The sequence below is a fragment of the Oncorhynchus clarkii genome, chromosome 6 (assembly GCF_045791955.1).
Source record: "Oncorhynchus clarkii lewisi isolate Uvic-CL-2024 chromosome 6, UVic_Ocla_1.0, whole genome shotgun sequence".
NCBI lineage: Eukaryota > Metazoa > Chordata > Actinopteri > Salmoniformes > Salmonidae > Oncorhynchus > Oncorhynchus clarkii.
This window is the reverse complement of record NC_092152.1, coordinates 78,137,221-78,154,848: the sequence shown is the minus strand read 5'-3', so window position 1 is coordinate 78,154,848 and position 17,628 is coordinate 78,137,221. Positions and strand designations below refer to the sequence as shown.

The 17,628-nt window shown below is 34.2% G+C and overlaps 2 protein-coding genes across 8 annotated transcripts in view; both read left to right on the top strand.

Moving 5' to 3' along the window:
* The window catches only part of LOC139411641 (signal peptide peptidase-like 2A), a 37,311-nt gene extending 22,950 nt beyond the window's left edge, over positions 1 to 14,361 (top strand). For 3 of the 7 annotated variants that reach the window (XM_071158242.1, XM_071158239.1, XM_071158238.1), the window contains 5 exons: positions 11,410 to 11,509; positions 12,374 to 12,454; positions 12,535 to 12,695; positions 12,933 to 12,966; positions 13,811 to 14,361. In XM_071158242.1, the coding sequence (XP_071014343.1) occupies positions 11,410 to 11,509; positions 12,374 to 12,454; positions 12,535 to 12,695; positions 12,933 to 12,966; positions 13,811 to 13,851 (417 nt within the window). In that variant the 3' untranslated portion in view covers positions 13,852 to 14,361. Of the gene's footprint in view, positions 1 to 11,409; positions 11,510 to 12,373; positions 12,455 to 12,534; positions 12,696 to 12,932; positions 13,004 to 13,810 lie in introns of all 7 variants that reach the window. The other 4 variants (XM_071158244.1, XM_071158241.1, XM_071158240.1 and 1 more) reach the window with 2 other exon arrangements.
* A 1,669-nt stretch (positions 14,362 to 16,030) lies between these two features.
* Positions 16,031 to 17,628, top strand: part of LOC139411640 (transient receptor potential cation channel subfamily M member 7-like) — an 81,150-nt gene continuing 79,552 nt past the window's right edge. The window contains exon 1 of the mRNA XM_071158237.1: positions 16,031 to 16,164. Within this exon, the coding sequence (XP_071014338.1) occupies positions 16,162 to 16,164 (3 nt within the window). The 5' untranslated portion in view covers positions 16,031 to 16,161. The remainder of the gene's footprint in view (positions 16,165 to 17,628) is intronic.

The following is a 17,628-nucleotide window of genomic DNA, read 5'->3' as shown; positions in this document are numbered from 1 at the left end:
ACTGTTAATTATCATATCAATTCATCTCTTTACTACTCAGCTTCATATGTACTGTTAATTATCATATCATCTCTTTACTACTCAGCTTCATATGTACTGTTAATTATCATATCAATTCATATCTTTACTACACAGCTTCATATGTACTGTTAATTATCATATCAATTCATCTCTTTACTACTCAGCTTCATATGTACTGTTAATTATCATATAATCTCTTTACTACTCAGCTTCATATGTACTGTTAATTATCATATCATCTCTTTACTACTCAGCTTCATATGTACTGTTAATTATCATATAATCTCTTTACTACTCAGCTTCATATGTACTGTTAATTATCATATCAATTAATCTCTTTACTACACAGCTTCATATGTACTGTTAATTATCATATCATCTCTTTACTACTCAGCTTCATATGTACTGTTAATTATCATGTCAATTCATATCTTTACTACTCAGCTTCATGTACTGTTAATTATCATATCAATTCATATCTTTACTACTCAGCTTCATATGTACTGTTAATTATCATATCATCTCTTTACTACTCAGCTTCATATGTACTGTTAATTATCATATCAATTCATCTCTTTACTACTCAGCTTCATATGTACTGTTAATTATCATATCAATTCATCTCTTTACTACTCAGCTTCATATGTACTGTTAATTATCATATCATCTCTTTACTACTCAGCTTCATATGTACTGTTAATTATCATATCATCTATTTACTACTCAGCTTCATATGTACTGTTAATTATCATATCATCTCTTTACTACTCAGCTTCATATGTACTGTTAATTATCAATTCATCTCTTTACTACTCAGCTTCATATGTACTGTTAATTATCAATTCATCTCTTTACTACTCAGCTTCATATGTACTGTTAATTATCATATCATCTCTTTACTACTCAGCTTCATATGTACTGTTAATTATCATATCAATTCATCTCTTTACTACTCAGCTTCATATGTACTGTTAATTATCATATAATCTCTTTACTACTCAGCTTCAAATGTACTGTTAATTATCATATCAATTAATCTCTTTACTACACAGCTTCATATGTACTGTTAATTATCATATCATCTCTTTACTACTCAGCTTCATATGTACTGTTAATTATCATGTCAATTCATATCTTTACTACTCAGCTTCATGTACTGTTAATTATCATATCAATTCATATCTTTACTACTCAGCTTCATATGTACTGTTAATTATCATATCATCTCTTTACTACTCAGCTTCATATGTACTGTTAATTATCATATCAATTCATCTCTTTACTACTCAGCTTCATATGTACTGTTAATTATCATATCAATTCATCTCTTTACTACTCAGCTTCATATGTACTGTTAATTATCATATCATCTCTTTACTACTCAGCTTCATATGTACTGTTAATTATCATATCATCTATTTACTACTCAGCTTCATATGTACTGTTAATTATCATATCATCTCTTTACTACTCAGCTTCATATGTACTGTTAATTATCAATTCATCTCTTTACTACTCAGCTTCATATGTACTGTTAATTATCAATTCATCTCTTTACTACTCAGCTTCATATGTACTGTTAATTATCATATCATCTCTTTACTACTCAGCTTCATATGTACTGTTAATTATCATATCAATTCATCTCTTTACTACTCAGCTTCATATGTACTGTTAATTATCATATAATCTCTTTACTACTCAGCTTCAAATGTACTGTTAATTATCATATCATCTCTTTACTACTCAGCTTCATATGTACTGTTAATTATCATATCAATTCATCTCTTTACTACTCAGCTTCATATGTACTGTTAATTATCATATCAATTCATCTCTTTACTACACAGCTTCATATGTACTGTTAATTATCATATCATCTCTTTACTACTCAGCTTCATATGTACTGTTAATTATCATATCAATTCATCTCTTTACTACTCAGCTTCATATGTACTGTTAATTATCATATCAATTCATATCTTTACTACTCAGCTTCATATGTACTGTTAATTATCATATCAATTCATCTCTTTACTACACAGCTTCATATGTACTGTTAATTATCATATCATCTCTTTACTACTCAGCTTCATATGTACTGTTAATTATCATATCAATTCATATCTTTACTACACAGCTTCATATGTACTGTTAATTATCATATCAATTCATCTCTTTACTACACAGCTTCATATGTACTGTTAATTATCATATCAATTCATCTCTTTACTACTCAGCTTCATATGTACTGTTAATTATCATATCAATTCATCTCTTTACTACACAGCTTCATATGTACTGTTAATTATCATATCATCTCTTTACTACTCAGCTTCATATGTACTGTTAATTATCATATCATCTCTTTACTACTCAGCTTCATATGTACTGTTAATTATCATATCATCTCTTTACTACTCAGCTTCATATGTACTGTTAATTATCATATCATCTCTTTACTACTCAGCTTCATATGTACTGTTAATTATCATATCATCTCTTTACTACTCAGCTTCATATGTACTGTTAATTATCATATCATCTCTTTACTACTCAGCTTCATATGTACTGTTAATTATCATATCATCTCTTTACTACTCAGCTTCATATGTACTGTTAATTATCATATCATCTCTTTACTACTCAGCTTCATATGTACTGTTAATTATCATATCATCTCTTTACTACTCAGCTTCATATGTACTGTTAATTATCATATCATCTCTTTACTACTCAGCTTCATATGTACTGTTAATTATCATATCATCTCTTTACTACTCAGCTTCATATGTACTGTTAATTATCATATCATCTCTTTACTACTCAGCTTCATATGTACTGTTAATTATCATATCATCTCTTTACTACTCAGCTTCATATGTACTGTTAATTATCATATCATCTCTTTACTACTCAGCTTCATATGTACTGTTAATTATCATATCATCTCTTTACTACTCAGCTTCATATGTACTGTTAATTATCATATCATCTCTTTACTACTCAGCTTCATATGTACTGTTAATTATCATATCATCTCTTTACTACACAGCTTCATATGTACTGTTAATTATCATATCATCTCTTTACTACTCAGCTTCATATGTACTGTTAATTATCATATCATCTCTTTACTGCTCAGCTTCATATGTACTGTTAATTATCATATCATCTCTTTACTACACAGCTTCATATGTACTGTTAATTATCATATCATCTCTTTACTACTCAGCTTCATATGTACTGTTAATTATCATATCAATTCATCTCTTTACTACACAGCTTCATATGTACTGTTAATTATCATATCAATTCATCTCTTTACTACTCAGCTTCATATGTACTGTTAATTATCATATCATCTCTTTACTACTCAGCTTCATATGTACTGTTAATTATCATATCATCTCTTTACTACTCAGCTTCATATGTACTGTTAATTATCATATCAATTCATCTCTTTACTACTCAGCTTCATATGTACTGTTAATTATCATATCATCTCTTTACTACTCAGCTTCATATGTACTGTTAATTATCATATCAATTAATCTCTTTACTACTCAGCTTCATATGTACTGTTAATTATCATATCATCTCTTTACTACACAGCTTCATATGTACTGTTAATTATCATATCATCTCTTTACTATTCAGCTTCATATATACTGTTAATTATCAATTCATCTCTTTACTATTCAGCTTCATATATACTGTTAATTATATCAATTCATCTCTTTACTACTCAGCTTCATATGTACTGTTAATTATCATATCAATTCATCTCTTTACTACACAGCTTCATATGTACTGTTAATTATCATATCAATTCATCTCTTTACTACTCAGCTTCATATGTACTGTTAATTATCATATCAATTCATATCTTTACTACACAGCTTCATATGTACTGTTAATTATCATATCATCTCTTTACTACTCAGCTTCATATGTACTGTTAATTATCATATCAATTCATATCTTTACTACACAGCTTCATATGTACTGTTAATTATCATATCATCTCTTTACTACTCAGCTTCATATGTACTGTTAATTATCATATCAATTCATCTCTTTACTACTCAGCTTCATATGTACTGTTAATTATCATATCAATTCATATCTTTACTACTCAGCTTCATATGTACTGTTAATTATCATATCAATTCATATCTTTACTACACAGCTTCATATGTACTGTTAATTATCATATCAATTCATCTCTTTACTACTCAGCTTCATATGTACTGTTAATTATCATATCATCTCTTTACTACTCAGCTTCATATGTACTGTTAATTATCATATCAATTCATATCTTTACTACACAGCTTCATATGTACTGTTAATTATCATATCAATTCATCTCTTTACTACTCAGCTTCATATGTACTGTTAATTATCATATAATCTCTTTACTACTCAGCTTCATATGTACTGTTAATTATCATATCATCTCTTTACTACTCAGCTTCATATGTACTGTTAATTATCATATAATCTCTTTACTACTCAGCTTCATATGTACTGTTAATTATCATATCAATTAATCTCTTTACTACACAGCTTCATATGTACTGTTAATTATCATATCATCTCTTTACTACTCAGCTTCATATGTACTGTTAATTATCATGTCAATTCATATCTTTACTACTCAGCTTCATGTACTGTTAATTATCATATCAATTCATATCTTTACTACTCAGCTTCATATGTACTGTTAATTATATCATCTCTTTACTACTCAGCTTCATATGTACTGTTAATTATCATATCAATTCATCTCTTTACTACTCAGCTTCATATGTACTGTTAATTATCATATCAATTCATCTCTTTACTACTCAGCTTCATATGTACTGTTAATTATCATATCATCTCTTTACTACTCAGCTTCATATGTACTGTTAATTATCATATCATCTATTTACTACTCAGCTTCATATGTACTGTTAATTATCATATCATCTCTTTACTACTCAGCTTCATATGTACTGTTAATTATCAATTCATCTCTTTACTACTCAGCTTCATATGTACTGTTAATTATCAATTCATCTCTTTACTACTCAGCTTCATATGTACTGTTAATTATCATATCATCTCTTTACTACTCAGCTTCATATGTACTGTTAATTATCATATCAATTCATCTCTTTACTACTCAGCTTCATATGTACTGTTAATTATCATATAATCTCTTTACTACTCAGCTTCAAATGTACTGTTAATTATCATATCATCTCTTTACTACTCAGCTTCATATGTACTGTTAATTATCATATCAATTCATCTCTTTACTACTCAGCTTCATATGTACTGTTAATTATCATATCAATTCATCTCTTTACTACACAGCTTCATATGTACTGTTAATTATCATATCATCTCTTTACTACTCAGCTTCATATGTACTGTTAATTATCATATCAATTCATCTCTTTACTACTCAGCTTCATATGTACTGTTAATTATCATATCAATTCATATCTTTACTACTCAGCTTCATATGTACTGTTAATTATCATATCAATTCATCTCTTTACTACACAGCTTCATATGTACTGTTAATTATCATATCATCTCTTTACTACTCAGCTTCATATGTACTGTTAATTATCATATCAATTCATATCTTTACTACACAGCTTCATATGTACTGTTAATTATCATATCAATTCATCTCTTTACTACACAGCTTCATATGTACTGTTAATTATCATATCAATTCATCTCTTTACTACTCAGCTTCATATGTACTGTTAATTATCATATCAATTCATCTCTTTACTACACAGCTTCATATGTACTGTTAATTATCATATCATCTCTTTACTACTCAGCTTCATATGTACTGTTAATTATCATATCATCTCTTTACTACTCAGCTTCATATGTACTGTTAATTATCATATCATCTCTTTACTACTCAGCTTCATATGTACTGTTAATTATCATATCATCTCTTTACTACTCAGCTTCATATGTACTGTTAATTATCATATCATCTCTTTACTACTCAGCTTCATATGTACTGTTAATTATCATATCATCTCTTTACTACTCAGCTTCATATGTACTGTTAATTATCATATCATCTCTTTACTACTCAGCTTCATATGTACTGTTAATTATCATATCATCTCTTTACTACTCAGCTTCATATGTACTGTTAATTATCATATCATCTCTTTACTACTCAGCTTCATATGTACTGTTAATTATCATATCATCTCTTTACTACTCAGCTTCATATGTACTGTTAATTATCATATCATCTCTTTACTACTCAGCTTCATATGTACTGTTAATTATCATATCATCTCTTTACTACTCAGCTTCATATGTACTGTTAATTATCATATCATCTCTTTACTACTCAGCTTCATATGTACTGTTAATTATCATATCATCTCTTTACTACTCAGCTTCATATGTACTGTTAATTATCATATCATCTCTTTACTACACAGCTTCATATGTACTGTTAATTATCATATCATCTCTTTACTACTCAGCTTCATATGTACTGTTAATTATCATATCATCTCTTTACTGCTCAGCTTCATATGTACTGTTAATTATCATATCATCTCTTTACTACACAGCTTCATATGTACTGTTAATTATCATATCATCTCTTTACTACTCAGCTTCATATGTACTGTTAATTATCATATCAATTCATCTCTTTACTACACAGCTTCATATGTACTGTTAATTATCATATCAATTCATCTCTTTACTACTCAGCTTCATATGTACTGTTAATTATCATATCATCTCTTTACTACTCAGCTTCATATGTACTGTTAATTATCATATCATCTCTTTACTACTCAGCTTCATATGTACTGTTAATTATCATATCAATTCATCTCTTTACTACTCAGCTTCATATGTACTGTTAATTATCATATCATCTCTTTACTACTCAGCTTCATATGTACTGTTAATTATCATATCAATTAATCTCTTTACTACTCAGCTTCATATGTACTGTTAATTATCATATCATCTCTTTACTACACAGCTTCATATGTACTGTTAATTATCATATCAATTCATCTCTTTACTACACAGATTCATATGTACTGTTAATTATCATATCATCTCTTTACTACTCAGCTTCATATGTACTGTTAATTATCATATCATCTCTTTACTATTCAGCTTCATATATACTGTTAATTATCAATTCATCTCTTTACTATTCAGCTTCATATATACTGTTAATTATATCAATTCATCTCTTTACTACTCAGCTTCATATGTACTGTTAATTATATCAATTCATCTCTTTACTACTCAGCTTCATATGTACTGTTAATTATCATATCAATTCATCTCTTTACTACTCAGCTTCATATGTACTGTTAATTATCATATCAATTCATATCTTTACTACACAGCTTCATATGTACTGTTAATTATCATATCATCTCTTTACTACTCAGCTTCATATGTACTGTTAATTATCATATCAATTCATATCTTTACTACACAGCTTCATATGTACTGTTAATTATCATATCATCTCTTTACTACTCAGCTTCATATGTACTGTTAATTATCATATCAATTCATCTCTTTACTACTCAGCTTCATATGTACTGTTAATTATCATATCAATTCATATCTTTACTACTCAGCTTCATATGTACTGTTAATTATCATATCAATTCATATCTTTACTACACAGCTTCATATGTACTGTTAATTATCATATCAATTCATCTCTTTACTACTCAGCTTCATATGTACTGTTAATTATCATATCATCTCTTTACTACTCAGCTTCATATGTACTGTTAATTATCATATCAATTCATATCTTTACTACACAGCTTCATATGTACTGTTAATTATCATATCAATTCATCTCTTTACTACTCAGCTTCATATGTACTGTTAATTATCATATAATCTCTTTACTACTCAGCTTCATATGTACTGTTAATTATCATATCATCTCTTTACTACTCAGCTTCATATGTACTGTTAATTATCATATAATCTCTTTACTACTCAGCTTCATATGTACTGTTAATTATCATATCAATTAATCTCTTTACTACACAGCTTCATATGTACTGTTAATTATCATATCATCTCTTTACTACTCAGCTTCATATGTACTGTTAATTATCATGTCAATTCATATCTTTACTACTCAGCTTCATGTACTGTTAATTATCATATCAATTCATATCTTTACTACTCAGCTTCATATGTACTGTTAATTATCATATCATCTCTTTACTACTCAGCTTCATATGTACTGTTAATTATCATATCAATTCATCTCTTTACTACTCAGCTTCATATGTACTGTTAATTATCATATCAATTCATCTCTTTACTACTCAGCTTCATATGTACTGTTAATTATCATATCATCTCTTTACTACTCAGCTTCATATGTACTGTTAATTATCATATCATCTATTTACTACTCAGCTTCATATGTACTGTTAATTATCATATCATCTCTTTACTACTCAGCTTCATATGTACTGTTAATTATCAATTCATCTCTTTACTACTCAGCTTCATATGTACTGTTAATTATCAATTCATCTCTTTACTACTCAGCTTCATATGTACTGTTAATTATCATATCATCTCTTTACTACTCAGCTTCATATGTACTGTTAATTATCATATCAATTCATCTCTTTACTACTCAGCTTCATATGTACTGTTAATTATCATATAATCTCTTTACTACTCAGCTTCAAATGTACTGTTAATTATCATATCATCTCTTTACTACTCAGCTTCATATGTACTGTTAATTATCATATCAATTCATCTCTTTACTACTCAGCTTCATATGTACTGTTAATTATCATATCAATTCATCTCTTTACTACACAGCTTCATATGTACTGTTAATTATCATATCATCTCTTTACTACTCAGCTTCATATGTACTGTTAATTATCATATCAATTCATCTCTTTACTACTCAGCTTCATATGTACTGTTAATTATCATATCAATTCATATCTTTACTACTCAGCTTCATATGTACTGTTAATTATCATATCAATTCATCTCTTTACTACACAGCTTCATATGTACTGTTAATTATCATATCATCTCTTTACTACTCAGCTTCATATGTACTGTTAATTATCATATCAATTCATCTCTTTACTACACAGCTTCATATGTACTGTTAATTATCATATCAATTCATCTCTTTACTACTCAGCTTCATATGTACTGTTAATTATCATATCAATTCATCTCTTTACTACACAGCTTCATATGTACTGTTAATTATCATATCATCTCTTTACTACTCAGCTTCATATGTACTGTTAATTATCATATCATCTCTGTACTACTCAGCTTCATATGTACTGTTAATTATCATATCATCTCTTTACTACTCAGCTTCATATGTACTGTTAATTATCATATCATCTCTTTACTACTCAGCTTCATATGTACTGTTAATTATCATATCATCTCTTTACTACTCAGCTTCATATGTACTGTTAATTATCATATCATCTCTTTACTACTCAGCTTCATATGTACTGTTAATTATCATATCATCTCTTTACTACTCAGCTTCATATGTACTGTTAATTATCATATCATCTCTTTACTACTCAGCTTCATATGTACTGTTAATTATCATATCATCTCTTTACTACTCAGCTTCATATGTACTGTTAATTATCATATCAATTCATCTCTTTACTACACAGCTTCATATGTACTGTTAATTATCATATCAATTCATCTCTTTACTACTCAGCTCCATATGTACTGTTAATTATCATATCATCTCTTTACTACTCAGCTTCATATGTACTGTTAATTATCATATCATCTCTTTACTACTCAGTTTCATATGTACTGTTAATTATCATATCATCTCTTTACTACACAGCTTCATATGTACTGTTAATTATCATATCATCTCTTTACTACTCAGTTTCATATGTACTGTTAATTATCATATCATCTCTTTACTACTCAGCTTCATATGTACTGTTAATTATCATATCAATTCATCTCTTTACTACACAGATTCATATGTACTGTTAATTATCATATCATCTCTTTACTATTCAGCTTCATATATACTGTTAATTATCAATTCATCTCTTTACTATTCAGCTTCATATATACTGTTAATTATATCAATTCATCTCTTTACTACTCAGCTTCATATGTACTGTTAATTATATAAATTCATCTCTTTACTACTCAGCTTCATATGTACTGTTAATTATCATATCAATTCATCTATTTACTACTCAGCTTCATATGTACTGTTAATTATCATATCAATTCATCTATTTACTACTCAGCTTCATATGTACTGTTAATTATCATATCAATTCATCTCTTTACTACTCAGCTTCATATGTACTGTTAATTATCATATCATCTCTTTACTACTCAGCTTCATATGTACTGTTAATTATCATATCATCTCTTTACTACTCAGCTTCATATGTACTGTTAATTATCATATCATCTCTTTACTACTCAGCTTCATATGTACTGTTAATTATCATATCATCTCTTTACTACTCAGCTTCATAGTTTAGTTTAGTTTATGTTGTTAGTTTTACAAAGACATTGTTTAAAAACAATGAAGTAAAACAGCCATTTATGTTATGCTGGGGTAAGACAGTTCTACTAAGTTCATAAGGTAAGATGTATTCTTCAAGAATAAATGGGCATTCATATCAATATTGGAGATTGTTCCTTGCTTTGGAAATGTAAACATATGTTTACTATGCCAATAAAGACCCTAAAATTGAAATGGAATTGAATTGAGAGGCAGAACATACAGTACATACCAACCAACTGTCACATGACCGGCTCTTATGTCACAGCTGTGTTAACGTCTGATTCGTCATGTGTAGGGCCAAGGGTTTTTTCAGTTTTATCAAGTAATCCTGGCTCTAACAAACTTTACGATACTATTATACAATATTACACAATCTCAAGTCATTGCATTGTAGCTTAAGTGTTTAAGTAATGAGAGGGCTTGATCTGAATTTAATTAAACATTGATATATTTGTTGTGTGATTTGGTGATGAACTGATTGCTTTCCTGTGTGTCTCATGTTCATGTCATTAACAAACCCTACGGCTTGACAGTTGGCATATTGACATTACATGTATGTCTGTTTTGTAATGGAAGTACTGTAATTGGTTTTGATTTAGAATCTATCATAGTGAATCCTCAGTATGTCTCTCTGTGATTGATTTGAGTTTTAGTTAAGTTTTGGTTGAGCTTTAGTTAACTGTTAGTCAATTGTTATTTAACAGAGTGTTAGATGTTTTTTATTTAATCATTAGTTGACCGTTAGTTGACTGTTACCTGTGTTGTCTCCCTGGTAGCTCCCGGTAGTGATGCGTGTTCCACGGTTCTCTGCGTGGACACAGAACCTGTGTGGCATGCAGTTCTCCATCCTGGGCTATGGGGACATCATCGTACCAGGTGAGATAAACATGCTTGCATCCCAAATGGCATCCTATGCCCTATATAGTGCACTACTTTTGACCACAGCTAGGGTTGCAAAGGGGGGGGGTATATTACTGTAAACTTGAAAAGTTTACATTTTTATTTGATCAAATGCCATCTAGTGGGCTTTTTGGGTACTTCAGATTATCTATATACAATAAAATATATACAATGACAAAATAATGATAAATTATAAAATGATAAAACATTATCCTAAATATGAACCATCAACTTAGTGAATACCATTAGTGTTTATCAGGAGGGTTTCAGCATGAAATATCCTTCTATTTATTTAACTATGCTAATATGTCTTTGTCAATGTTTTGGCGCCAAACTGGTGACAGTTGTGAAGAAAGTCAATAGTTGGAAGAGTTGCAGAGTTAATTGAAAAAAAATGCCATTGTTGTTGAAATGCTTTTCTCATTATTATTATAATTTTTTTCTTGAACTATATGGTCTATCCACTGGAAACTCATGGACAATATGGACACAGAAAAATTACCATAGATTACCTATTAATTACCAAAATGACAGAAGATTCTGGTAACTTTGGTAAATTACCGGTAGCTTTGCAACAATAACCAGAGCCCCTATGTCTCCATGTTTCTAGACAATGATCTAAGGTCAGTATTATGCTTCCCTCTATAATGGTTATAATTAGGATGTGTGGAGTGTAAGCTGATGTGTAAGCTGATCCTAGATCTGTTTATAAGGTAATTTTCTTCCTGGTGCGATCTTAAGCTTCAGAATCAGCTCCATCTTCACACCCTTCTGTTCTGCCTTCTCATTGGACGATAGCTTCAGACCTTCATATATTATGTTTGCTGATTTGTCCAACAGGTCTTCTTGTGGCCTATTGCAGCAGGTTTGATGTGTGGGTCAACAGCCCCAAGAAGATCTACCTTTTCTGCTGCTGCATAGGTAACGACATGGACATGATCAATATGTTACTGATCATTATCATTATCGTGTTGATCATCTCCTCTCCACCCCTCCCCCAGCCTATCTGTGTGGTATGGTTTTGACGTTTGCGGTGATGTTGGTGACTAAGATGGGGCAGCCAGCCCTGCTCTACCTGGTTCCATTCACCCTGCTAGGATCTGCACTGTTGGCCTGGAGGAGAGGGGAGATGAGGCAGTTCTGGAATGGGACCACATACGAGGTGAGAGGACAAGACACTTTTCCTTAGCTGGTGGGGATTCTATTTATTTGATTACATTTATTCAAATATTTGATCACTTCAAAGGGTTTGGGCCTAATTCAATTTGAATTCACACAACTCAGGAAATGAATTTAAATTTGATTACAAATGTTTTTGTTCTCATTATGTATTTCTAATATGGAGGGTTGTTATACAGTAGTGTGTGTGATGTAATGATGATGATTTAATCTCCATCAGGTGTTGGACTCCACCAGGGAACCCTTACTGCCAGGTGTGCTTTCACCCCCTGACCTCTAACCCTGAGGCCAGTAAGGGCTACTCACGCACTCTTCTACTGCATCCTCCCCGCCATCTAGCTACCCTGTGTCTCTAGACTAGCATTATGTTTTCTTCTTACACAGCCTTTCAGCCTTTACCTCAAACCTTTAGCAAATCAAAAACATAACACTGGAATGTCAACTTGAGTTATGTGTAATATCATGTTACATACTCAGACCAGCAGTACCCGATGTGGTCACTAGATGTCACTAGAGTCCTGGAAATGCCAGTGGCGCCACAGATTTCACTCTAGCTTGGACACACACACACACACACATCTTGGTTAGAAAGTCTGTTTCTATTGTTTTATTTCTTTAGTCTGTTTGTCAATGTCTGCATCCCTTAATTTTTTTCCCAACAGCCGTCCATCTCTCCTAACCAGAGTACAACCATCTCATAACGTTTTTATGAGTTTGAATTTTCCCAGTGCAGCTGTGTTTTATTCAGAGGGGGAGTTGCCACGTGGGAGCTTTGTTTGTTGTTTATGTTTTGTCATGTGCGTATCGTCATGCTTTCTGTAAACCTGTGGTTTGCTTCTGTTCAGAAGGGTGAACATTTCAGAACGTTGCAGTTACAAATGCAATGCATAGAACAGACACAATAAACTATCTATGATAACAAAGATAAATGTCTGTTCTACATGAACGTTCTGTACAGTTTCACCCTCCTGAATAAGCTGTGCAAAGCAGACTGTCTGTTGGCTACTGGACTAAGCTTTATGTTGTATGACATATGTCTGTCTTATACTGATAAACTCCTCCTCCTCTCTGTTCCCTCTCCTCCACTCCCTCTCCTAGATGGAACACCTGACTCTGGCAGCGGAGGAGGAAAGTGCTGACTGCAGCTGATCTGAGCCAACTAACAAACCAATCGCAGGGGCTCTTTTCTACTCTTCAAATCAAGCATCTAGTTTATCATCCATGGAATGTAAGGGAAATACTATAGCTAGTCTATCAATCAATAAGGATGTATACTGGGGAGGGGTAAGGGGTTAGGGGTATGGGTTGTACAGTGTGGGTCTCTGTTGATTGGACAGTGAGACAGTTTAATTTGAGAGGCTTACTAGTGGCTAAGAATGCAGTGGCTAACTAGGGGCTATAATATTAAATGATGCCTAAACTGTGTTGCCTTGGTAAACGATGCAAGTGATTTATTGAGAAAGCACTTTAATACTCATGTTGGCAGGTATTGGGGGATTTTAAATTCAAAGTTAGACTGTAGGTGAAGATAGATTTTTTTTTTGTTTTCTTCGATAACAGCTGTTCTGGGGTTTTCTGTATAACTTGTTTGTTTTATTGAAAAACACGATCTTTGATTGCTTTTGTTGCCTTAAATGAGTCCAATCTGATTTGAGCTCTGTGTGTTCTTATTATGTGTTCTATGGCCTGTACTTTATCTAACACTTCATGTCTTTTTAAAGCTCACAGTTAACTATGACATAACTGATTGAAATAATTATAGACTCTAACAAAAACTCACTGTATAAGTTGAATCAGCTGTGTTACTGCCTGGCTGGAGCAAAAGCCTGCACCCACACTGGCCCTTTGCAGATATCTTTGTCCACCTGTGAGCTAGGTCACTGTGGGGATGGGGCTGGTCAGTATTACATGGCTCTGTACCTGTACTTGTTACCACCGGTACTTTAGAAAGAGCAAATATTGAGTTAGTGATCTGAGTTTAGAAAGGCACTGACTGACTGCTGAGCCCATGGTACCCATTAATGAGAGTGAGAAAGAGGGAGGGTGGGGAGGAAGGCCTGGGAAGAGTGAGGAGGGTGGGTGAGGAAGGCCTGGGAAGAGTGAATTGGGAGGGGGAGGAAGGCCTGGGAAGAGTGAATTGGGAGGGGGAGGAAGGCCTGGGAAGAGTGAATTGGGAGGGGGAGGAAGGCCTGGGAAGAGTGAATTGGGAGGGGGAGGAAGGCCTGGGAAGAGTGAGGTGGGTGAGGAAGGCCTGGGAAGAGTGAATTGGGAGGGGGAGGAAGGCCTGGGAAGAGTGAGGAGGGTGGGGGAGGAAGGCCTGGGAAGAGTAAATTGGGAGGGGGAGGAAGGCCTGGGAAGAGTGAGGAGGGAGGGGGAGGAAGGCCTGGGAAGAGTGAATTGGGAGGGGGAGGAAGGCCTGGGAAGAGTGAATTGGGAGGGGGAGGAAGGCCTGGGAAGAGTGAGGAGGGTGGGTGATGAAGACCTGGGAAGAGTGAGGGGGAGGAAGGCCTGAGGAGGGTGGGTGAGGAAGGCCTGGGAAGAGTGAGGGGGAGGAAGGCCTGGGAAGAGTGAGGGGGAGGAAGGCCTGGGAAGAGTGAGGAGGGAGGGGGAGGAAGGCCTGGGAAGAGTGAGGAGGGAGGGGGAGGAAGGCCTGGGAAGAGTGAGGAGGAAGGCCTGGGAAGAGTGTGGAGGGAGAGGGAGGAAGGCCTGGGAAGAGTGAGGAGGGAGGGGAAGGAAGGCCTGGGAAGAGTGAGGAGGAAGGCCTGGGAAGAGTGAGGAGTGAGGGGGAGGAAGGCCTGGGAAGAGTGAGGAGGGAGGTGGAGGGCGAGAATAGCAGGGAAAGAGAAAGGGAGGGAGATGGAGAGATCAAACTTGGACAGTACAGTAAAGAGGGAGAATGAGTTAGGGAGGTGGCTTTTTGTACTGTTGCAAAATGTTATTTTTTGGGGTTTATCTGTGGAGTTCGTCATGTTTCAGCCTGTTGTAGCTTATAACTGGTGACTTGCCACTTATTGCCTACATACCAGTCAGAATGAGAAGTATGTAGATCTACCACATTGACCTAGAAACCTGTTTACAGTACACGCTTAAGCCTGTTGCAAAATATACTTATCAAAACACTCATCCCATGGCAATACACTTTAATATCAATGCGGGTATTAATCAATGAAATAATAGATCAATATTCAGGTATTTGACCCCCCCCCCCCCCCCCCCCGGTCATGTGACGTGCTCAGTGCTCGGGGGCTGACTCAGCTGGCTTCGTCACGCAGCGGCGTCAGTTCAGAGTCGCACAATTATGAAAAGGCAACCTTCCGCTGGAGCTGCAGCTAGGGCAGATTTCACCAGCGACAACTGGACTTTCCTTCCAAGGCTAACAGAAAAGAACACCGCCGATAGATGGATAACGACATCGGAGAAGCTCTTCCTGAGTCTCAACGGTGAAAAGAATGGTACGAGATCCAACCAAAGTGTTCTTCTGCGGGTTTTTTGTTATCCAGTAGAATGTTTGAGGTAGAATGTGAGCTTCTAGAATGTCAGGTCGGAGGATCGTGTGAGTCAAGGAAGGAGATATGAGTAGTTGGCAGTTATTTACATGCTACGTGATTGTCAAGAAGATCATGATCAGTTGGTATTGCGTACTTGTGTTTAACTATCTATCTACAATAACGTTGGATATGGTTCAGTGGCTAGCCTTTGCCACTGACATCTGGGTAAAACATCTGGGCACCTTTTGCATTGGTAGTAAAAAGGCATCGGCCGAACGTTCGCTGAAATGCAAACTGCGGCTGGCTGAGTAGCGATGCCGCGGCTAGGTAGTTGAGCTAGCTAACGTTCGCATTACCATCCATCCACAATGGCGTTAGATGCTAACTAGTGAGCCAGCTCCAGTTAGCTCTGTCCGCCAACGGACTTGAGTACAAAGCGATGTGACTGCAGAGCCATGCCAACTCGTGCGTGCACTCGTGCGATGACTTGACAAAGTTGGATTCCAAGAAAAGGGGTGGAGATGACATTGTCCCGACGAGACAGTACTGGGACCCAACATTCAAGGCTTGCCTTTATCAGTCTTGACTAGCTAGCAAATTAGCCTACTAGTTTTCATTTTGCGTAAATTATCAGAGATTGTGTCGCTAACTCGTGGTATTGTTGTCTTTGCTATGGCATGTTGTCATTAAACAATAGCTTAGCCAGCTACATTAGCTTACGAATTTCTATCTTTGTGGAACCCCCGAGGGGAATCAGTCTCTGGATTGTTCCTCATCTAGTTAACCACCACAGACTAGCATAGTTAAGCTATATATAATGGTTTGAAGCTTCTGATCAGCTTGTCACCAGACCGCTAAAAGTCAGTTGAAAACACACCAGACTTTTTAAAGGCATCTCTCTTGAAGAGTTTCAGGCTACATCGGGCCACTGTCAAGTCGCCGCCGGTTCGCGGTTTGGCCAGACAGACAGACAGACACTGCATGTGGCGTCACTAATTGTGCGCGGTGGTCTGGTTGTCATGCTGCTGTGTGTGATGCTTTGTTGTAGTCCGCATGTGTTCACTGTCCAGCGGTTTACCAGGCCAGATGAATGCATGCAGGCTACAGGATATAGAACGGACACCAGCAAATGGTCCCCGATATAATAGAAGATAATTTAATGAAACAATATAACCACATAAGTCCTACTTCCATCTGTTTTAGACTACAGGGGATCATTAGACCACGCATCATTTTTTTTGCAAGTGTCAAAGGCCTTTATACAGCTCTGTCCATTCTATACTGAACAAAAATATAAACGCAACATGTAAAGTGTTGGTTTGAGCTGAAATAGAAGATCCCAGAAATGTTCCATACACAAAAAGCTTATTTCTCTAAAATGTGTTTACATCCCTGTTAGTAAGCATTTCTCCTTTGCCAAGATAATCC